The sequence below is a fragment of the Papio anubis genome, chromosome 17 (assembly GCF_008728515.1).
Source record: "Papio anubis isolate 15944 chromosome 17, Panubis1.0, whole genome shotgun sequence".
NCBI lineage: Eukaryota > Metazoa > Chordata > Mammalia > Primates > Cercopithecidae > Papio > Papio anubis.
In genome coordinates, this window is record NC_044992.1 from 19,229,109 (window position 1) to 19,252,773 (window position 23,665).

The 23,665-nt window shown below is 37.9% G+C and overlaps 1 protein-coding gene across 3 annotated transcripts in view; it reads left to right on the forward strand.

The window, feature by feature from the left end:
* LOC101008824 (coiled-coil domain-containing protein 144A-like) overlaps positions 1-23,665 on the forward strand; it is a 103,693-nt gene that overhangs the window by 35,202 nt on the left and 44,826 nt on the right. For all 3 annotated transcript variants that reach the window (XM_031656995.1, XM_031656997.1, XM_031656996.1), the window contains exons 8-10: positions 3,238-3,374; positions 17,604-17,637; positions 17,921-18,062. In XM_031656995.1, the coding sequence (XP_031512855.1) occupies positions 3,238-3,374; positions 17,604-17,637; positions 17,921-18,062 (313 nt within the window). The remainder of the gene's footprint in view (positions 1-3,237; positions 3,375-17,603; positions 17,638-17,920; positions 18,063-23,665) is intronic.

Consider the following 23,665-nt stretch of genomic DNA (forward strand, 5'->3'; position numbering starts at 1 on the left):
AATATTGTTACATGTGAATTTGATCCTGTCATTATGATGTTAGCTGGTTATTTTGCCCGTTAGTTGATGCAGTTTCTTCCTAGCATCGATGGTCTTTACAATTTGGCATGTTTTTGTACTAGCTGGTACAGGTTGTTCCTTTGCATGTTTAGTGCTTCCTTCAGGATCTCTTGTAAGGCAAGGCAGGCCTGGTGGTGACAAAATCTCTAAGCATTTGCTTGTCTGTAAAGGATTTTATTTATCCTTCACTTATGAAGCTTAGTTTGGCTGGATATGAAATTCTGGGTCGAAAATTCTTTAAGAATGTTAAATATTAGCCCCCACTCTCTTCTGGACCCACAGTTAGTCTGATGGGCTTCCCTTTGTGGGTAACCCGATCTCTCTCTCTCTGACTGCCCTTAACACTTTTTCCTTCATTTCAACCTTCGTGAATCTGAGAATTATGTGTCTTGGGGTTGCTCTTCTCAAGGAGTACCTTTGTGGTCGTCTCTGTGTTTCCTGAATTTAAATGTTGGCCTGCCTTGCTAGGTTGGGGAAGTTCTCCTGGATAATATCCTGAGGAGTGTTTTCCAACTTGGTTCCATTCTCCCCATCAGTTTCAGGTACACCAATCAAACGTAGATTTGGTCTTTTCACATAGTCCCATATTTCTTGGGAGCTTTGTTCATTTCTTCTTACTCTTTTTTCTCTAAACTTCTCTTCTCACTTTATTTCATTAAACTGATCTTCAATCACTGATACCCTTTCTTCCACTTGATGGAATCACTTGTGCATACCTCATGTAGTTCTCATGCCATGGTTTTCAGCTCCATCAGGTCATTTAAGGTCTTCTCTATACTGTTTATTCTAGTTAGCCATTTATCTAATCTTTTTTCAAGGTTTTTAACTTCCTCTTGATGGGTTTGAACATCATCCTTTAGCTTGGAGAAGTTTGTTATTACCAACCTTCTGAAGGCTACTTTTGTCAGCTGGTCAGTCGTTCTCCATCCAGCTTTGTTCCTTTGCTGGTGAGGAGCTGCAATCCTTCAGAGAAGAGGTAGTCTGGTTTTTAGAATTTTCAGGTTTTCTACTCTGGTTTCTCCCCATCTTTGTGGTTTTATCTACCTTTGGTCTATGATGTTGGTGACCTACAGATGGGGTTTTGGTGTGGATGTCCTTTCGGCTGATGTTGATGCTATTCCTATCTGTTTGTTAGTTTTCCTTCTAACAGTCAGTTCCGTGAGCTGCAGGTCTGATGGAGTTTACTGGAGGTCCACTTCAGATGCTGTTTGCCTGGGTATCACCAACGGATGCTGCAGAACAGCAAATATGGCAGAACAGCAAATATTGCTGCCTGATACTTCCTCTGGAAACTTCGTCCCAGAGGGGCACCTGCCTGTATGAGGTGTCAGTCAGCCCCTACTGGGAGGTGTCTTCCAGATAGGCTATCCAGGGGTCAGGGACCTATGGAGGAGGCATTCTGTCCATTTTCTGAGCTCAAACACCATGCTCGGAGAACCACTGCTGTGTTCAGAGCTGTCAGACAGGCAGGTTTAAGTCTGCAGAATTTTCTGCTGCCTTTTGTTCAACTATGCCCTGCCCCCAGAGATAGAGTGTAGAGGCAGTAGGCCTTGGTGAGCTGTGATGGGCTTCACCCAGTTTGAGCTTCTCCGGCTATTTTGTTTACCTACCCAAGCCTCAGCAATGGCAGATACCCCTTTCCCTGCCAGGCTGTAGCCTGGCAGGTCGATCTCAGACTCCTGTGCTAGCAGTGAGCAAGCCTCCATGGGTGTGGGACCCACCATGCCAGGTGCGGGATATAATCTCCTGGTGTGCTGTTTGCTAAGACCATTGAAAAAGCACAGTATTTGGGCAGGAGTGTCCTGTTTTTCCATGTACTGTCTGTCATGGCTTCCCTTGGCTAGGAAAGGGAAATCCCCCGACCCCTTGTGCTTTCCGGGTGAGGCAATGGCCCGCCCTACTTTGGCTTGCCTTCTGTAGGCTGCACCAACTTGTCCAGCCAGTCCCAATGAGGTGAACCAGTTACCTCAGTTGGAAATGCAGAAATCACCCATCTTCTGCGTTGATCACTCTTGGTGCTGCAAACCATAGCTCTTCCTGTCTGGCTGTCTTAGAAGAGAAGCCCAACGTATTTGTTAATATAACCACTCTGTACTGTTTCTTTTGAATCACACCTTTATGTTTTGTTGCTTATTAAAGTACATTAAGTTTTGCCATATATATTTTTCCATATAAATTGCATAAATGCTCACCGAAAACTTAATATATGATGCTAACGTGAACAGCTGAGTCTTCTACATTCATTTGGGCAGTCCTCCCACCCTTTGCCAAGGCATTGAATTATTTTGCCTAAGTCACACTTTTAACCTATCTGATTAATTTGCAGAATTTGTCTGATTCAGCATTATGGAATTGTATCGTTTCTTTTGGTGCCACAAAATGCTAGGTAATGGCACTTTAGGTGCTTGGATCTATCATTTACTCTTTTTTGGGTTTAGCCCAGTCATCAATAGACAGTGGGCTAAAGTAGATTCTTATATGGTATATCCTCCAGCTGTAGATTTTTATGGCTATTGAATGTGAAATTTGGGAAGCATCTCATTTTCAGAATTCCACACCAACTCAGCAGTTTCACTCTGCTTTTTGTGTTGCAGTGGACTTGTATTTCAGTAAGCTCCTTTACCTTTTTGATATCCCAGGATTCAAATGAAAAAAAAAAAGACAAAAGTTAGTGGAAGAAAAGAATAGCTTAGTGCAGAAAAGGGGAAGCTTCCTTTCTGTTCCTAAAGCCCCACAGTGTTGTATCCTCTCAATCTGGCTGTTTAATGTGAAAGCCAAGTGGCAAAGACAGAAGAAGACATGCTTTGTGTCTTTGTCTTCTTATTTCTGTATTTGTGCCAGTCAAATGAGGTAAAAATTCATAATACATAGTGCAGGGTGGTTGGGAATAAAAGCACAAAATTAAGAAGGGCCTTTGTTTAAATTTTGGAAAATTCTGTCTCATTCATTGAAACAGAAATGAAGCCAACTTTACAAAAATGTTGATGATAAAATTATAACAATTACAATTATATGATGATAGTTCCAGATATGATCAAATTAAACACCAAATATTTTAATTACTAAAATTATGATAATTAAACTGAGTCAAGTGATGAAATCAATGAAAACAGAAAAAAGTTATTTGCATTGAATAAAGCAGTAACACTTGTCCTTAACATCAAACTCTCACTCAAGGTTGAAGAAGAAGTGGAGAAGCACAGAAGTAATAGCACAGAATTATCAGGAAACCCAGCTCATGGTGCTGCTGCTGGCAATAATGATGATGGACTAAATCAGCAGTTTCCTAGGAAGAAGAAGAAAGGGCATGACAGGTAAGCCTATAGCAACATTTAACAGGAGACATTTGGCCAGGCGTGATGGCTCACACCTGTCATCCCAGCACTTTGGGAGGCCAAGGCAGGTGAATCATCTGAGGTCAGGAGTTCGAGACCAGCCTGACCAACATGATGAAACCCCACCTCTACTAAAAATACAAAATTAGCCAAGTGTAGTGGTGCATGCCTGTAATCCCAGCTACTTAGGAGCCTGAGGCAGGGGAATTGCTTTAACCCGGGAGGTGGAGGTTGCGGTGAGCTGTGATCACGCCATTGCACTCCAGCCTAGGCAAAAGAGTGAAACTCCATCTCAAAACAACAACAACAACAACAACAAAAACAGGAGACAATTATATGCTATGAAATGAATCCAAATTTGGGCTAATATTCATGATGAACAAATTTTATACTTTTACTAGGATATTAAGCCTTCCTTGGTTATCAGAAAAATGTAAATGAACAATGAAATACCATATTTTCAAATCATATTGATATTTTACTTAAAAAATAGGAAATATTGGCAAATGTGAAGATGGCATTTTCATACACTGCTGTTAAATGAAATTGATGAATCCTTTTTCCAGGGTAATTTAGTAGCGTGTATCAAAATTTCAAATATGTCACTTCTTTAACCTAACAACTTCACTTTTGGGACGAGATCCTACAGGAAAATATGACTTGTGTAAACACATACACATATTTATTAAGGACATTTATTACATGTAGTATATAATATACAATAGGTTAATATGTTAAATATATATAATATTAAGTATATATGATATGTTAAGGATATTTATATATGTTACATATATACTTATGTATAAGGATATTTATTATAGCATTGTAATATCAAAAAGTTGGAGATAGCCTAAATCCTTAGCAATAAAGAAATGGTATAGTTGTCATTCCCAGAAAATAATGTAGTATGCAATCATTTTGATAAATGAAGTTGTTAGACCTGGACTGTACTGATTATTTCAAAATTAAAGTATATTTAAAGACTTTAGTTTGATGACACATCTTAAGCCAGTTTTGTTGGAATTCTTGTAATATCTGCTGAGTTATAAGAAGCAGCTAGCTACATGCTACATTGACACTGTACCTTGTGTGCAACAGAATTGCTAGTTATTATATTTTTTGTTTTTTGTTCTCAATGTGTGAGTGCTGAAATACCAGATCCTCAAATTAACTTGAATATTGCCAAGAGATTACACATGGGGATTCATATTCCGTATAAGCATTTCAATATATTGGGTAAAACTTACTAAAATACATCAGAGGATCTCAGATCTACTGAACCAAGAGTTGGACAGCTCTTTTTGTAAAGAGCCAGTTAGTAAATATTTTAAGCTTTGTGAATTGTAAAGTGAGTAAGTGTGGCTGTGTTTCAAGGAAATTTCCTTATGAAAACAGGCAGTGGGCTGGATTTGGCTTACAAGCACCAATTTGCTGATCCTTGGGCTAAAACCAAGGTGCTGTTATGCAGTGAATCCTCTTTTTAAAGGTACCCTACATGCTTGCCATTATCCTTCCTGTTAAAAGATAATGTATTTCAGTAGGAAACACACCATATTTTTCAACAGTGGCTTCATATAATTTCAACAAATTTGGTTTACAAAATAAGATCATTTTCTGCACTCGTCCTCTTTTATTCTTATTATATAATTCCATATTTTGACTATTATTTTGTATATTTGATGAGTATAAAATATTCTAGAATTAGATGCTTTTTATTAAGCAAGAAATACTTCTTCTGAAACTTTTAGTCTTCCTTGGTCTTTATGTGTAAGCAGGAGCAAAATGATAATCAGCTTATATAATCTAGTAATGTTTAAGAGGCTTTTTGGTTTTATGAGTTAATGAATTTGTTATTTAATACCTTCATCTGGCATTTCAAAAATGTCATATAGATATAATTTTAAAAACTTTTAAAGGGTAAAAATACAGTATATAGTTATATAAGAATTGAAAAATACAGCTAAACAAGAAGAAAATTAGATCGTCTACAGTCATGCCCCTAGGTATGTTGGCCTTGAAAGAATGGTTTATACTCGCGGATTCAGATTTCCTGTCCATTCACTCTTGAGCAGACACCAGTAATTTTCATTCCCACCACTCTTCCAAGATTGTTGTTCTCAAATTTACCACTGATTTGTAAATCTAGACATTGTTTCCTTAGACCTCATTTTATTTAACCTGTCAACAATATTGGATCCAATGGAAAACTCTCCCCTCCATAACAGTATCTTCACTTGGCTTTCAGGATCTCACTCGCTCTCCTGGCTTTTCTTCCTGCCTTTCTATTTCATCTGTCGTAGTCTGTTTTGCTTTCTTCTCATATCCCACCTTTTACACATTGATATGTCCCAGGACTCATGACTTCTCTCTCACGACTTTTACTACCTTGTGTGTGCTAATGATTTTCAAATGCGTGTCTGCAGCCTAGATCTCTCTCCTTAATTCCAGACTTCTATACCAACCTACGTACTTGACATCTCTGTTTGGTTGTTCATGAACTGTTGGGTATCACAAACTTACCAGGCCCAAGATTGGGGTACCGATTTTTTCTTTCTCATACCTACCCCTCTCATAGTCTCCTATTTGCATTAATGGTAACTCTTGCAATTGCTCTGCTAGAAACCAAGGTGTCATCCTTGACTCACCTCTCTCTCTGACACCTCACATCTAGTCTATCAGCAGATCTTGTCAGGAGTACCTGAAGAATATATCCAGAAGCCAGTCATAGCTTTCATGTCCAAGCCACCACCATCTGCTATCTAGATGAGTGTAATAGACTGTTAATTGGTCTTTCTGTTTTTTAAAAGAATCCTCTTTTCATCAATTCTTAACTCAGTGGCCGTATTTAAAACATAAGTCAGATGATGTTGTTCCTCTGCTCAGACCCATCTGATTGCCTCTTACTTCACTCCGAGTATGTGTCAGGGTTCCTCCTCATACCTAGAAGGCAACACACAATATGCCCCATTACCTCTCGCACTTAAACTTCTGTTTCTTATTCCCTTTTCTCTGCTTCAGCCACGCTGAACTTCTTGCTCTTCCTTATCTATCACTATTGCGTAAAAACTCCAGGCACACGTCTGTACTGGGCAGTTCCCTGTGTGTGTCTGGGATGCCTTTTCCTCAGCTAGCCTCCTGGCTTTCTCTTTCCATTCCTTCAGTTCTTTACTTCAAAGCCACTTTCTCAGTTAGGACTTTTCTGGCCATCCTAAAATTCCCACCACCCCTCCTCTCAAACCTGTAAACATTTCATTTTCCTGCTTCAGTTTTTCTCCCCTAACACTGTATATTTTGCCTAATCTATGTACTGTTATTGTGTTTATTTCACTCCCATCAGTAGGAGTAGCGCCTAACTTGCAATAAGTTTCTACTCAATAAATATTTATTATATGAGCAAGTGGAGTTTACCCTTCAGCATATTGTTTTAAACATTAGACTGTTTCTCACATAAAAAAAAGAAAAAAAAAGATTTGACATTGGCTCATTCTAGCACTTTTGCCTAGCAATTATATGCATTTTTGGATTTTTTGGCTCTTCATAATAAGCTACATTCTTTATGTTAATAGTTTTCCATTTAGAGAGAAAAGCTCAATATTGTGGTTACTCACTATACTTTTACTAATAATCATGATAGTTTTACTTATGATAAAATGGATCAAAGGAGTTACAAATTTCACTGGTAATTTATAAAGAAAATTAAATATAAGGGTGGTAAATTTGATGGACTTAAAGATTGTTTCCAAGTGATTATGAACCTTCAGTATTTGAAGTTAAAAGACCAAGTTGGAATGTATAGCTTTCTAGAAGAGAGCTATGCTCATCAGGCACTCTGTATTCTGACAGAGCAGCTGTTGATCTTATATAGGACTGTGGGAGGAGCAGACTTGAAGGATTGGCGGACTCTCAGCGGCATAAGAGGGTTGACATCATCTGGAGAAACATGGCTGTCCGAGCAAGGCTGCTGTGGGTTGGTTAACACTCCCAGGCTTGTGGATTGGAGTGAGTTTGTGTTTGATTGGCTGTCTTTCAGAAGCAGGTGGCCCACATTGATACTGGCTGGTGAGGGAGGCCAATGATCACTGATTGATTGACTGTATTTACAACTGGCTGTGGGTGGTTGCTTGTTACTACCATGGCTACAGGTCAGTTCTTTCCTAAGTTTGCGGCAACTTTAAACTGCAGTTTTCTGTTTAAAAGTTGCCTTCCATCAACTATGTTTAAAATGAAAATGATTTCATATTCCAGAACTGTAGACTTAATTTGGAAGTGTGGGTCAAGAGGAATTGTTTAATAATTGCTCTCAGGAAGATCCGTGGTTTTTTTTGGGTTTTTTTTTTTTTTGATGCTTAATCTTAACCAGAAGAATTCTGTACATAGTTAAAAACAAACAAAAAGCAATTATTAGTTTTGTTTCAGTTTTTATTTTCAGAGACTTCTGCTAAACTCCTAACATAATCTCCAGTGGGAAATGTTTGTCTCTTTGTTAATGTATGTAGCTATACAATAGCAATACTCTTTTTTTATTCCTTAATCTTTTTTTGGTTCACATTCTGTTCCATGCAATGATAGTGATATAATGTGTGTTTACTTCATTAAAAAAATTACAATGTTCTGCTGACAAATCCAGCTTTTTATATTAAGACTAAATACTAGACTAAACATGTAGGAAATTTATCAAATTATTTTATTTTCAAACAAACTTTTATAACTAATCAGAATATTGCTATTTTTGAACTATATATAATGACTATAATACATTTAGGAATTTTAACAGTAAGATTTTTTTCTTCCCAAGACATTTTCCTGATTTCTTTCATGTAATATGTGCCAGTTATTTTTAAAACTTTGTTTAAACTGTTTAAACATTATTATATTTAAAAAACAAAACCCAAAACATAGCACAGATCTAAATATGAGTTTCATGTGTAAGAGTCATTGCCTGTGTCCAGTGGACTCCAGCTTTTTTTTTTTCCCCTCTGTGATGGAGTCTCACTCTTTCGCAGGGCTGGAGTGTGGTGGCGATCTCAGCTCACTGCAACCTCTGGCTCCCGGGTTCAAGCAATTCTCCTGCCTCAGCCTCCTGAGCAGCTGGGACTACAGGCGTGCCACCAAGCCCAGCTACTTTTTGTATTTTTAGTAGAGACGGGATTTCACCATGTTGGCCAGGATGGTCTTGATCTATTGACCTCATGATCCACCCGCCTCAGCCTCCCAAAGTGCTGGGATTACAGGCATGAGCCACCGCACCCAGCTGACTCCAGCTTTTTAATGTAGCATTCATCTTCCATTCTTACTTTCCTTGTGTTTTACACTTTTCCATTCAAGTTCCTAGGAAACACCTAGACTCCATGGGACTAATCTTTGTGCTCTCATTCCACTTTCCAAGTGCAGTAGTTTTCTCTGTTTTTCCCTGGTAAACTCCTCTTATATTTTGCCTCTTCTGTAATGCCTTCCTTGTGTTAAAATATAACTTTTCATATATCAACTCTTAAACTACACATTGTATCATAATTGCATATTACATGGTTTTTGAGGCAGGAAATATATATTTCTTTATATGTTGTTAGTAATTCATAACTGTGGTTTTTTAATACTTTAAGTTCTAGGGTACATGTGCACAATGTGCAGATTTGTTACATATGTATACATGTGCCATATTGGTGTGCTGTACCCATTAACTCGTCATTTACATTAGGTATCTCCTAATGCTATCCTTCCCCCCAACCCCCTCCCCACAATAGGACCCGGTGTGTGATGCTCCCCTTCCTGTGTCCAAGTGATCTCATTGTTCAATTCCCACCTATGAGTGAGAACATGAGGTATTTGGTTTTCTGTTCTTGCAATAGTTTGCTGAGAATGATGGTTTCCAGCTGCATCCATGTCCCTACAAAGGACACAAACTCATCCTTTTTTATGGCTGCATAGTATTCCATGGTGTATATGTGCCACATTTTCTTAATCCAGTCTGTCACTGATGGACATTTGGGTTGATTCCAAGTCTTTGCTATTGTGAATAGTGCCGCAATGAACATACGTGTGCATGTGTCTTTATAGTAGCATGATTTATAATCCTTTGGGTATATACCCAGTAATGGGATGGCTGGGTCATATGGTACTTCTAGTTCTAGATCCTTGAGGAATCGCCATACTGTTTTCCATAATGGTTGAACTAGTTTACAGTCCCACCAACAGTGTAAAAGTGTTCCTATTTCTCCACATCCTCTCCAGCACCTGTTGTTTCCTGACTTTTTAATGATTGCCATTCTAACTGGTGTAAGATGGTATCTCATTGTGGTTTTGATTTGCATTTCTCTGATGGCCAGTGATGACGAACATTTTTTCATGTGTCTGTTGGCTGTATGCATGTCTTCTTTTGAGAAATGTCTGTTCATATCCTTTGCCCACTTTTTGATGGGGTTGTTTGTTTTTTTCTTGTAAATTTGTTTGGGTTCTTTGTAGGTTCTGGATATTAGCCCTTTGTCAGATGAGTAGATTGGAAAAATTTTCTCCCATTCTGTAGGTTGCCTGTTCACTCTGATGGTAGTTTCTTTTGCTGTGCAGAAGCTCTGTAGTTTAGTTAGATCCCATTTGTCAATTTTGGCTTTTGCTGCTGTTGCTCTTGGTGTTTTAGACATGAAGTCCTTGCCCATGCCTATGTCCTGAATGGTATTACCTAGGTTTTCTTTTAGGGTTTTTATGGTATTACGTCCAAAATTTAAGTCTATAATCCATCTTGAATTAATTTTCGTATAAGGAGTAAGGAAAGGATCCAGTTTCAGCTTTCTACTTATGGCTAGCCAATTTTCCCAGCACCATTTATTAAATAGGGAATCCTTTCCCCATTTCTTGTTTTTCTCAGGTTTGTCAAAGATCAGATGGCTGTAGATGTGTGGTATTATTTCTGAGGACTCTGTTCTGTTCCATTGGTCTATATCTCTGTTTTCTTACCAGTACCGTGCTGTTTTGGTTACTGTAGCCTTATAGTATAGTTTGAAGTCAGGTAGCATGATGCCTCCAGCTTTGTTCTTTTGACTTAGGATTGTCTTGGAGATGCGGGCTCTTTTTTGGTTCCATATGAACTTTAAAGCAGGTTTTTCCAATTCAGTGAAGAAACTCATTGGTAGCTTGATGGGGATAGCACTGAATCTATAAATTACCTTGGGCAGTTTGGCCATTTTCATGATATTGATTCTTCCTATCCACGAACATGGTATGTTCTTCCATTTGTTTGTGTCCTCTTTTATTTCACTGAGCAGTGGTTTGTAGTTCTCCTTGAAGAGGTCCTTCACATCCCTTGTAAGTTGGATTCCTAGGTATTTTATTCTCTTTGAAGCAATTGTGAATGGAAGTTCATTCATGATTTGGCTCTCTGTTTGTCTGTTACTGGTGTATAAGAATGTTTGTGATTTTTGCACATTAATTTTGTATCCTGAGACTTTGCTGAAGTTGCTTATCAGCTTAAGGAGATTTTGGGCTGAGATGATGGGGTTTTCTAAATATACAATCATGTCATCTGCAAAGAGGCACAGTTTGACATCTTCTTTTCCTAACTGAATACCCTTGATTTCTTTCTCTTGCCTGATTGCCCTAGCCAGAACTTCCAACACTATGTTGAATAGGAGTGGTGAGAGAGGGCATCCCTGTCTTGTGCCAGTTTTCAAAGGGAATGCTTCCAGTTTTTGCCCATTCAGTATGATATTGGCTGTGGGTTTGTCATAAATAGCTCTTATTATTTTGAGATACGTTCCATCAATACCGAGTTTATTGAGAGTTTTTAGCATGAAGGGCTGTTGAATTTTGTCAAAGGCCTTTTCTGCATCTGTTGAGATAATCATGTGGTTTTTGTCTTTGGTTCTGTTTATATGCTGGATTACGTTTATTGATTTGCATATGTTGAACCAGCCTTGCATCCCAGGGATGAAGCCCACTTGATCATGGTGGATAAGCTTTTTGATGTGCCACTGGATTCGGTTTGCCAGTATTTTATTGAGGATTTTTGCATCGATGTTCATCAGGGATATTGGTCTAAAATTCTCTTTTTTAGTTGTGTCTCTGCCAGGCTTTGGTATCAGGATGATGTTGGCCTCATAAAATGAGTTAGGGAGGATTCCCTCTTTATCTATTGATTGGAATAGTTTCAGAAGGAATGGTACCAGCTCCTCCTTGTACCTCTGGTAGAAATCAGCTGTGAATCCATCTGGTCCTGGACTTTTTTTCGTTGGTAGGCTATTAATTATTGCCTCAATTTCAGAGCCTGGTATTGGTCTATTCAGGGATTCAACTTCTTCCTGGTTTAGTCTTGGGAGAGTGTAAGTGTCCAGGAAATTATCCTTTTCTTCTAGATTTTCTAGTTTATTTACATAGAGGTGTTTATAGTATTCTCTGATGGTAGTTTGTATTTCTGTGGGATCAGTGGTGATATCCCCTTTATCATTTTTTATTGCATCTATTTGATTCTTCTCTCTTTTCTTCTTTATTAGTCTTGCTAGCAGTCTATCAATTTTGTTGATCTTTTCAAAAACAAACTCCTGGATTCATTGATTTTTTGGAAGGTTTTTGTGTCTCTATCTCCTTCAGTTCTGCTCTGATCTTAGTTATTTCTTGCCTTCTGCTAGCTTTTGAATGTGTTTGCTCTTGCTTCTCTAGTTCTTTTAATTGTGTTGCTAGAGTGTCAATTTTAGATCTTTCCAGCTTTCTCTTATGGGCATTTAGTGCTATAAATTTCCCTCTACACACTACTTTAAATGTGTCCCAGAGATTCTGGTATGTTGTACCTTTGTTCTCATTGGTTTCAAAGAACATCTTTATTTCTGCCTTCATTCATCGTGTACCCAGTAGTCATTCAGGAGCAGGTTGTTCAGTTTCTATGTAGTTGAGCGGTTTTGATTGAGTTTCTTAGTCCTGAGTTCTAGTTTAATTGCACTGTGGTCTGAGAGACAGTTTGTTATAATTTCTGTTCTTGTACATTTGGTGAGGAGTGCTTTACTTCCAATTATGTGGTCAATTTTGGAATAAGTGCGATGTGGTGCTGAGAAGAATGTATATTCTGTTGATTTGGCGTGGAGAGTTCTGTAGATATCTATTAGGTCCGCTTGGTGCAGAGTTGAGTTCAATTCCTGGATATCCTTGTTAACTTTCTGTCTCATTGATCTGTCTAATGTTGACAGTGGGGTGTTAAAGTCTCCCATTATTATTGTATGGGAGTCTAAGTCTCTTTGTAAGTCTCTTAAGTACTTGCTTTATGAATCTGGGTGCTCCTCTATTGGGTGCATATATATTTAGGATATTAGCTCTTCCTGATGAATTGATCCCTTTACCATTATGTAATGGCCTTCTTTGTCTCTTTTGATCTTTGATGGTTTAAAGTCTGTTTTATCAGAGACTAGGATTGCAATCCCTGATTTTTTTTGTTTTCCATTTGCTTGGTAGATCTTCCTCCATCCCTTTATTTTGAGCCTATGTGTGTCTCTGCATGTGAGATGGGTCTCCTGAATACAGCAGACTGATGGGTCTTGACTCTTTATCCAATTTGCCAGTGTGTGTCTTTTAATTGGACCATGTAGTCCATTTACATTTAAGGTTAATATTGTTATGTGTGAACTTGATCCTGTCATTATGATATTAACTGGTTATTTTGCTCGCTAGTTGATGCAGTTTCTTCGTAGCATCGATGGACTTTACATTTTGACATGTTTTTGCAATGGCTGGTACCTGTTGTTCCTTTCCATGTTTAGTGCTTCCTTCAGGATCTCTTGTAGGGCAGGTCTGGTGGTGACAAAATCTCTAAGCATTTGCTTGTCTGTAAAGGATTTTATTTCTCCTTCACTTATGAAACTTAGTTTGGCTGGATATGAAATTCTGGGTTTAAAATTCTTTTCTTTAAGAATGTTGAATATTGGCCCCCACACTCTTCTGGCTTGGAGAGTTTCTGCCGAGAGATCTGCTGTTAGTCTGATGGGCTTCCCTTTGTGTGTAGCCCGACCTTTCTTTCTGGCTGCCCTTAACATCTTTTCCTTCATTTCAACTTTGGTGAATCTGACAATTATGTGTCTTGGAGTTGCTCTTCTCGAGGAGTATCTTTGTGGCATTCTCTGTATTTCCTGAATTTGGATGTTGGCCTGCCTTACTAGTTTGGGGAAGTTCTCCTGGATGATATCCTGCAGAGTATTTTCCAACTTGGTTCTGTTTTCCCCGTCACTTTCAGGCACACCAATCAGACGTAGATTTGGTCTTTTCACATAATCCCATACTTCTTGGAGGCTTTGTTCATTTCTTTTTACTGTTTCTTTCTCCACACTTCTCTTCTTGCTTCATTTCATTCATTTGATCTTCAATCGCTGATACTCTTTCTTCCAGTTGATCGAATCAGTTACTGAAGCTTGTGCATTTGTCACATAGTTCTCGTGTTATGGTTTTCATCTCTATTAATTCTTTTAAGGTCTTCTCTGCATTGATTATTCTAGATATCCATTCATCCATTCTTTTTTCAAGGTTTTTAGTTTCTTTGTGCTGGTTACGTAGTTCCTCCTTTAGCTCTGAGAAGTTTGATCAACTGAAGCCTTCTTCTCTCAACTCGTCAAAGTCATTTTCCATCCAGCTTTGTTCCGTTGCTGGTGATGAGCTGCGTTCCTTTGGAGGGGGACACGTGCTCTGATTTTTTGAATTTCCAGCTCTTCTGCACTAGTTTTTCCCCATCTTTGTGGTTTTATCTGCCTTTGGTCTTTGATGATGGTGACGTACAGATAGGGTTTTGGTGTGGGTTTCCTTTCTGTTTGTTAGTTTTCCTTCTAACAGTCAGGACCCTCAGCTGTAGGTCTGTTGGAGTTTGCTTGAAGTCCACTCCAGACCCTGTTTTCCAGGGTATCAGTTGCGGAGGCTGCAGAAGATAGAATATTGCTGCACAGCGAGTGTTGCTGTCTGATTCTTGTTCTGGAAGCTTCGTCTCAGGGGTGTACCACGCCATGTGAGGTGTGAGGTGTCGGTCTGCACCTAGTGGGGGATGTCTCCCAGTTAGGCTACTCAGGGGTCAGGGACCCACTTGAGCAGGCAGTCTGTGCATTCTCAGATCTCAACCTCCGTGCTGGGAGATCCACTGCTCTCTTCAAAGCTATCAGACAGGGGCATTTACCTCTGCTGAGGTTTCTGCTGCTTTTTGTTTAGCTATGCCCTGTCCCCAGAGGAGGAGTCTACAGAGGCAGGCCAGCCTCTTTGAGCTGTGGTGGGCTCCACCGAATTCGAGCTTCCTGGTGGCTTTGTTTACCCACTTAAGCCTCAGCAGTGGCGGGCACCCCTCCCCCAGCCTCACTGCCACCTTACAGTTAGATCTCAGACTGCTGTGCTAGCAATGAGGGAGGCTCTGTGGGCATGGGACCCTCCGGGCCAGGTGTGGGATATAATCTCCTGGTGTGCCGTTTGCTAAGACCCTTGGTAAAGCATAGTATTAGGGTGTGAGTTACCCGATTTTCCAGGTGTTGTGTGTCTCAGTTTCTTTTGGCTAGGAAAAGGGATTCCCTTCCACTTTGTGCTTCTCAGGTGAGGCAATGCCTCACCCTGCTTCAGCTCTCACTGCTTGGGCTGCACCAGCTGACCAGCACCGAATGTCCGGCACTCCCCAGTGAGATGAACCCAGTACCTCAGTTGAAAATGCAGAAATCACCCGTCTTCTGTGTCACTCACGCTGGGAGCTGGAGCCTGGAGCTGTTCCTATTTGGCCATCTTGGGTGCGCCCCCCCAACTGTGTTTTTTAAATTAATGAATTGAGATGGGGAAGAGTTGGAATTTTACAAAATTGTTTTTTTATTCGTTATCAGTAGAATTATTATAAAACATTGGCTTTTTATATATTTTTTTAACTTCTGGTACTGTGTTACATATCAAGGAAGTAAAGAAAAATGAAAATAAAAAATGGACCTCAAAATAGTCTGTGATTACACCAGTGTTTGAGAAGGCTAATTTAGTAACTCGTGGTCTGCTACAAGGAGATGATGACAGCAGTTTAAGTGAAATAGATGAGGATGAAATAAGTTAAAATGTATAAGTTTTTTATTTCTCTGAGAAGGAACATTCGCAGTCATTATTTTTCCTGGAAATAGAATAGTGTAGTCTGCCAAAGCTAGAGAATACTCAACTATATCAATGCTGAAAGACCGATTATGATGAGGGCTGGTGACTTTGACAAGGAGCAGTTTGAATAAATAATTGCCATGGAACCCTGACTATAGTGGATAAGCATAGACACCCTTTGAGGGAACCATTATTGGGAAAGGCAATAGAGAAATGAGTGATAACTGAAGAAGAATGTGGGATTCAAGGGAATTTTATTTCTTTTTTATTTTAAAATAGAAGCTTTTGGAGTGTATTTGTATGCTGCTGGGAACGATATGGACAAGAAGAACATGTTTATGAGATTTAATTTTGTTTGTATGTCTAAGTGTTTGAAAACTTGATTCATTATCTTTTATAGATTTTTAGCAAACTAATTGTCCTTAGAGTATTTATTCATGTAGAGTTTTATGGTAAGAGTTTGTTCCTTCACCATTGGTTCAGAAATGTAAATATTAGTGTAACTGAACATATAAATGGTGACTGAAAATTTAAACTATCATATGCAGATTATTTTAAATTGTGAGATAATAAACATGCAAACACTTAGGCCATACTGAATAGAATTTAAACATCCCTTGATGAATAGGTATGATCTGCTAAGGTACTCTAAAATGTCAGGTGTATCAACTTTATAGTTGTTTAGATTCTGAGGAGAAGGGGAAGATTTTGTTCAAGTACTTTAGAAAAGCTTGCTGTTGACAATCTATCACAGATTATTACTTCTGGATTATAAAGTGATTTTTTTTTTTTTTTTTTTGGTGACAGAGTCTTGCTCTGTCACCCAGGCTAGAGTGCAGTGGTGCGATCTCGGCTCACTGCAACCTCTGCCTTCCAGGTTCAAGCAGTTCTCCTGCCTCAGTCTCCTGAGTAGCTAGGATTACAGATGCCTGCCACCGCGCCTGGCTAATTTTTGTATTTTTAGTAGAGACGAGGTTTCACCATCTTGGCCAGGCTGATCTTGAACTCCTGACCTCATTATCCACCCGCCTTGACCTCCCAAAGTGCTGGGATTACAGGCGTGAGCCATTGTGCCTGGCCTATAAAGTTTTTTAAAAAAATATTTAATCAAGTTGACCCACAATGGATTATAAAGTTCTAAAGTATCAAAACCGTGTTCCCCTGGACCAACATTGCCATCAGCATGTATTGTGTGCTCAATGAGTATTTATTTGTTGAATGGATGAATGAATGGGTGAATACATGAATGAACACCTGTTGTTGGATTTCATTAAAAATACTTTTTAGTTTTTTGAAAGTAGGTTTCTGAACTTGCCTCTGTATGAAGTTGTTTTATTAGAAAAAAAATTGCAAGATTCTGAAATTATTATTTATAGTTGTAGTCAGAAATGGAATGACAATGTGATTTCATCTGCTATCGTCTCTCTTTAAAACACTTGCAAATAAATATTACCTTCACAGCATATCATGAAACACATGTTTTTGGGGCAGAATTGTTGGGTTTGAGTGCTGGGTCTGCTACTGGCCAGCTGTATGGGCTGAGGAAAGTCACATGGCCCTTCTGTGCCTATTTTCTTTCTTTATAAAATACTTAATGTGTTACTGACCTCACAGAATTGTTATGAGGTGAGTTTGACACATGGACAGTACTCAGAATGATGCATAGTACCTGCATAGTAAGTCAAGAAAAAGCTAACTAATATCATCATTAAAAAGGGGTTTCCCTTATATAAGAATGTGAGTAATATTTTCCAAATAGGTTTTAGTGCCCATAAAAGCTTGTTTTTATTGAAAAGGACAACAATGAGAAGACCCTGGTATATTTATTTTTATCTCATAATGCAGGTAACACCTTTTTTTCTTTTGGTTTTACTATCAGAAATCTTGACCTAAATTTAATTCTTTGTAATGATATTATTAGTAGTAAATTTCTTTATCCCTTAATGTTACTGTTTCTGTTTATAGTTTAATGTCTGTTGTAGAAGATTGCTGTATTTTACATTACCTGTAAAAAAATTTACCTGTACACTTGATGAATAGAAGTAATACAAATGCAGATATTTTATATGATAAAACAATAGTATTATTCTTTGTATTTTACATCTTTGCTATTTTTCTAAAAGGAATTTTTTCTTTTTTCAGGCCTGCAGATAAAACATCTAATGAAAAGAACAAGGTATTGTAAAAAAGTAAATGATCTAAAATATTATGTTGAAAAAAAACACATTCTAAAAGGTAAAATAAAAAAGGATGTTTTGTTCTAAAGCTGTTTGCTTAGAAAAAGTGATTAAGAAACAGTAGCTGTTGATAACAGTACCTTTTAAGAACAATCTGTTGCTTTAAAGAAGTGCCTGTGTTTTTGCTCATTAAAAAAAAATGGAGAAATACCACTTCTGTACATTTAGCATACACTATAAATCTTTTGAGGACATTTTGAAACAGTGTTATTTATCTTATAGGTCAAAAACCAAGTACATCCTGAGGCTGACTTTGCTGACTCAGTGGGGCCATCTGAAACGGCCTCAGAGGATTGTGAGTTATCTCATTCTACTTATGAGAATTTTTTGTTGCTGATTGAACAACTTGGAATGGAGTGTAAAGGTAGGACCATTGCATAAATGCAAAGCCTTTTGATGTATCCTGCAGTAATGTGTGTATACATTGCTGAGAACTGATGTGTGATAGTGAAGCTCATCTCAGAAATATGCTCAGTGTTAAAATAGAAAGAGAACTAACTTATACTCTACACCAAAGAGCTATGTTAACTCCACTGTACTTTTCTCATTGTCAGTGGCACTCCCAGTCTTTTTATTGACTCTGTTTCTCTCCTATTCCTTCCCCCAATGTCAGGTTACCATTTTTTCTCCACCTGGAATGCTGTGGAAATCTTAGGAATCTTAGAACTGTTTTCTTGAATACCCCACCTCCTAAAACCGTGGTCTACTATGCATTCATAATGATATATTTTTAAGACTTCGGATCTGATCATGTTACTCCTTTGCTTATAACTCAGCTACTACTTCTCATTGCTATAAGGTTAGAGATCTGAATCCTTTAGCTTTATCCTGCATCATTTTTACCCTTCTCTGTCTGTCTCTGTGTCCCACCTAGTGTCTTAGATGTTTGTTCCAGCAGTTGATAGCTTCAGTGAGGTATAACTGATATATGATAGACTGCATGTATGTAAAATACACAATCGTGTGCACATGTGAAACCATCACCATAATCAAGAGAGTTAACATGTTCATCATCCATAAAAAGTCTCTTCCTGTCCCTTTGTATTTCTTTGTTAAGAAACTGCTAAATTGTTTTCCAAAGTATTTGTATTGATTTTCCATTCCAACCAGCAGTATATGACATTTCCTATTGTTCTGTATCATCACAAGCTGTTGTTATTGCTGTTTTTTTAATTTTGAAATTTTAGCCATTCTGATGGGTATGTATTATGCATATTATTATGGTTTTAATATGCATTACTCTAAAGACTAATAATGTTGAGCATCCTGTATGTGCTTATTTACCACCTGTGTAACTTCTTTGGTGAACTGTCTTTTCCAATCTGGGTAGCTTATGAACTTTTAAAATTGAGATTCGATTCAATCAGCTTTTTTACATACACCAAAGGTAGTCAAACCTTTTCATTTTCAAACTGTTATCTTACTAAACATAGTAAATATTTTAAACTTGTGACAAAATGGTCTCTGTCACAGCCAATCAACTCTGCTATTGTAGTATGAGACCAGCCATAGACAATACGTATGTTAAAAAAACACAGCTGCATTCCAATAAAACTTTATTTGCAAAAATAACAAGCTGCCCCACAGGTTGGATTTTACCCATCCCTATTATGTGATCATGATTGTGAATAAAGACGTTTTACTTCTTCCTTTCAACTCAGGTAGCTTTCCTTTTCTTTTCTTTCCTAACTGCACTGGCTTCAGTACAATGCTGACTAACATAGTGAAAGGAGACATTCCGGTATCGTTCCTGATCTTACAGAGAAAGTATTCAGTTTTTCATCATGACACATGTTAGTTGTAGGTTTATCAGAGATGCCCTTTATCGTGCTGATGACGTTCCTTTGTATTCTTTGGTTACTGAGAGGAGTTTTTATTTTTAAATCAGGAATGAATGTTGTGTTTTATCAAATGCCTCTATCTACTGAGATGATCATATGGTTCTTCTCTTTTAGTTTTTTAATGTGGTGAATAACTGATGTTTTAATGTCAAACCAACCCTGTATTTGGGGATAAACCCCACTTGTTTATGATGTATTATCCTTCTAATATATCATTGGATTGGATTTGCCAAGATTTTATTTAGAAAGTTTTAAAACGCTATTTTTTTTTTTTTTTTGGACACAGGGTCTCGCTCTGTCACCCAAGCTGGAGTGCAGTGGCCGGATCTCAGCTTACTGCAAGCTCCGCCTCCTGGGTTTACTCCATTCTCCTGCCTTAGCCTCCTGAGTAGCTGGGACTACAGGCGCCCGCTACCTCGCCCGGCTAGTTTTTTGTATTTTTTTAGTAGAGACGGGATTTCACTGTGTTAGCCAGGATGGTCTAGATCTCCTGACCTCGTGATCTGCCCATCTCGGCCTCCCAAAGTGCTGGGATTGCAGGCTTGAGCCACCGCGCCAGCCAAGGCTATTTTTTAGACTAGTTTTAGCTTCACAGCAAAACTGAAAGTAAGGCACAGAGATTATCCCTGTACTCCCTGCCCCTACACGTGCACAGCCTCCACAATTATCAATATCCTCACCAGAGTGGTACACTTGATCTCATTGATGATCCTGAATTGATAATCACAATCACCCAAAGTCCATAGTTGATATTAGGGTTCAGTTTCAGTGTCTTACATTCTGTGAATTTGAACAAAGGTATGAGGATATGTATTTATCACTGTGGTATTATCCAAAGTAGTTTCAGAGCTTTAAAACTCCTTTGTGCTTCATCTGTTCATCTTCTCCCGCCTTCCCTCCCCAACTCCTGGCAACCACTGACTTTTTTTACGGTATCTATAGTTTTGCCTTTTCCAAAATGTTATATAGTTGGTATCAGACAGCGTATAGCCTTTAGACTGGCATCTTTCACTTGGTAATATGGCTTTGTGGTTCCTTCATGTCTTCTCATGGCATGACAGCTCATTATCGCATGGCTGTACCAGAGGTTGTTCGCTTACCTAAAGGAGGATATCTTGGTTTCTTGAGAAATTGGTTAAATTTTTACATCTATGTTCATGAAGCAGTTTTCTGTTTTTGTAATATCATTGTCAGATTCTGGTTCAGGGTAATGCTAGAGTGATAGAATGAGTTGTATTTCTCCTCTGTTTTTTTTTTTTGAGGGTGGGGGAAAGGTCATGTAAAGTTGTTATATTACTTCTTAAATATTTGGTAGAATTCACCAGCATAGCTATCTGGGCTTCGAGTTTTCTTTCTAGGAAGGCTTTCCTTATGCTCTATTTTCTTTTATAGTTATAAGACAGTTCAGGTTATTCCTTCTGGATTGAACCTTGGTAATTTTTGTTTTTCAAGGAAAGTGTCCATTTTATCAAAGTTGTCATGTTTAGTCACATAAAGCTCACCTTATTATATTGCTGTTCTTTTAGTATCTGTAGAATCTATAAAAATGTCATATTACTATGTTTCTGAAGTTGTAATTTGCATCTTCTTTTTTGTGATCAACCTGAATAGAGTTTTATCACTTTTATTGACCTCATCAAAGTGTGTGGTTTTACTGATTTTTTCCTATTGTTTTTCTGTTTTATTGGTTTCATCTTTGATGTTGTGGTCTGTTTGGCCTGCTAAAACAAAATACTATAGACTGGGTAACTTATAAACAACAGAAATAGATTTTTCACAAAAGTCCAAGATCTAGGTGCTGGCAGATTTGGTGTCTGGTGAGGGACCAATTCCTGGTTCATAGATCCCTGTCCTCACATGGCAGAATAAGTGAGTGAGCCCTCTGGAGTCTTGCATAAGGGCACTAATCCCATTCGTGAAGGCTTGGCTCCCATGAGCTAATTACCTCCACGAAGCCCCACCTTCTGATAACATCACCTCTGTGATTAAGTTTCAGCATACGAGTTCTGGGAGGATGCAAATGTCAGACTATAGCAGACGTTTATTATATCATTTCCTCTGCTTGCTTTGGGTTTAATTTCTTCTTCTTCTTCTTTTTTAGTTTCTTCTCTTTTTTTAGTTTCTTAAGGAAGTCGAGACCATTGACTTGAGAGTCTTCTAATATAGATGTTTAGTGCTAAAAAATTTTAAGTACTGTTAACTGTGTACCACAAATCCTGATATGTAGTATTTTCATTTTCATTCAGTTCAAAATACTCTATAATTTCTCTTTGCATCATGTCTTTGACCTAGGGTTATTTAGATGTGTGTTACTTTGTTTTAAAATATTTGAATATTTTGATGAGATATTTTGTTACTGATTTCTGATTTGATTGCCTTGTGGTCAGGGAACATACTTTGTATAACTTAAATCCTTCTGATTTAATTCTTTTATTAAGATTGATTGCAGAACCTAGAATGTGGTCTGTTTTGGTAAGTGCTCCCTGGGTACTTGAGAAGCATGGTGTTGTTCCAGTCTACTCCATTCTTGCTGATTTGCTGCTCCCTAGTTTTATCACTTATTGAGTAAGTGATATTCAAATCTCAGACTGTACGTGTGAATTTGTCTATTTCTTCTATCGATCTTTACCTCGTATACTTTGAAGCTGTTATTAGGTGCACAAACATTTAAGATTATATGTTCTTGATTACCTGAACTTTTTTAAGTCATTAGGAAATGAGTGTTTATAGCTGGTTTTTGTTTTTTTTTTTTCTGTGAAATCTACTTTGGCATAAACGTAGCCATTTCTTCTCAGGCTTCTTTTGTCAACTCTTAGCCTAATATATCTTTTTCCATCCTTTTGAACAATTTGTGTTTTACATTTAAAGTACTTTTTTTATAGGAAACATAGAGTAGCTTCTTGCATTTTTATCCAGCCTTACAATCTGCATTTTAATTGAGATTTTTAGGCCAGTTTCATGTATAATGTGCTTATTGATACAGTTAGGTTTGTCTGTCATCATGCTGTTTGATTTCCATTGGTCCCCACAGTTCTTTGTTCTCTTTTCTTCTTTTTCTGCTTTCTTCTCAATTAGTCTAGTAATTTTTGTGATTTATTTTTATCTTCCTTTTGTGGCTTATTAGCAATAACTATTTTTTTCTATCTTAGTGGTTGCACTACAATGTATAGTATATGATTTTAAGTTATCACTGTTCATCTTCAAAAATATTATGGCATATCATATATGGCATAAGAAAATTATGAATGAAAACCCAAACATTGTCTGTTCTCACTTGTAAGTGGGAACTATGCTGTGAGGATGCAGGGGCATAAGAATAATACAATGGAGGTTGGGAACTTGGGGGGAAAAGTGGAGGGAGGAGGTGAAGGATAAAAGACTATGGATTAGAAACAGTGTATGCTGCTTGGGTGATGGGTGCACCAAAATCTCAGCAACCACCACTAAAGAACTTATTCATGTAACCAAGGACCACCTGTTACCCAAAAACCTATTGAAATTAAAAAAAAAAAAGAAAATTAGAATGGTATACTTTCATTTCCTCTCTCCCAGTCAGATACTTCTGGATTTGTAGGATTATAGTTTCCTTTACATTTAGAAAGTTTTGACCATTCTTTTTTTTATCTTTCTGTCTCTCTTTTTCCCTCTTTGGGGACTTATTCCTGCTTGAAGTTTTCTTATGGTTCACTGATGTCTCAAATTTATGAATCTTCTGTTTGGTGATGTCTAATCTGTGTTCACTTCCATCCATTGTAGCTTTCATTCTTGACATTGTAATTTGAATCTCTACAAGTGTAGTTTGCTTAAAAAAATCTTCCATGCCTCTGCCTATCTGCCTGAGCTTAATTTTAATATATAGTTGAGTTCCATATGAATAACTCAATCTTTCTGATCTTGCTTTTATGATTTGGTCGAATTTCCTGCTCCTGAGGCAAGATCTTTGTGATGACTATTCATTGCCATGCGAAGTCTGAGTTTTCCCAGCATCACTCACGGGAATTGACACTCTTTTTGGCACATTGTGAGCACCAGACATGTTTCTTTCCAGTGTGTTTTAGATGTTTTTCCCCCTTGGTCTGGGGCGGTTTTCTGAAACACATGTGCTGTTTGTTACTCTGCTAGATAC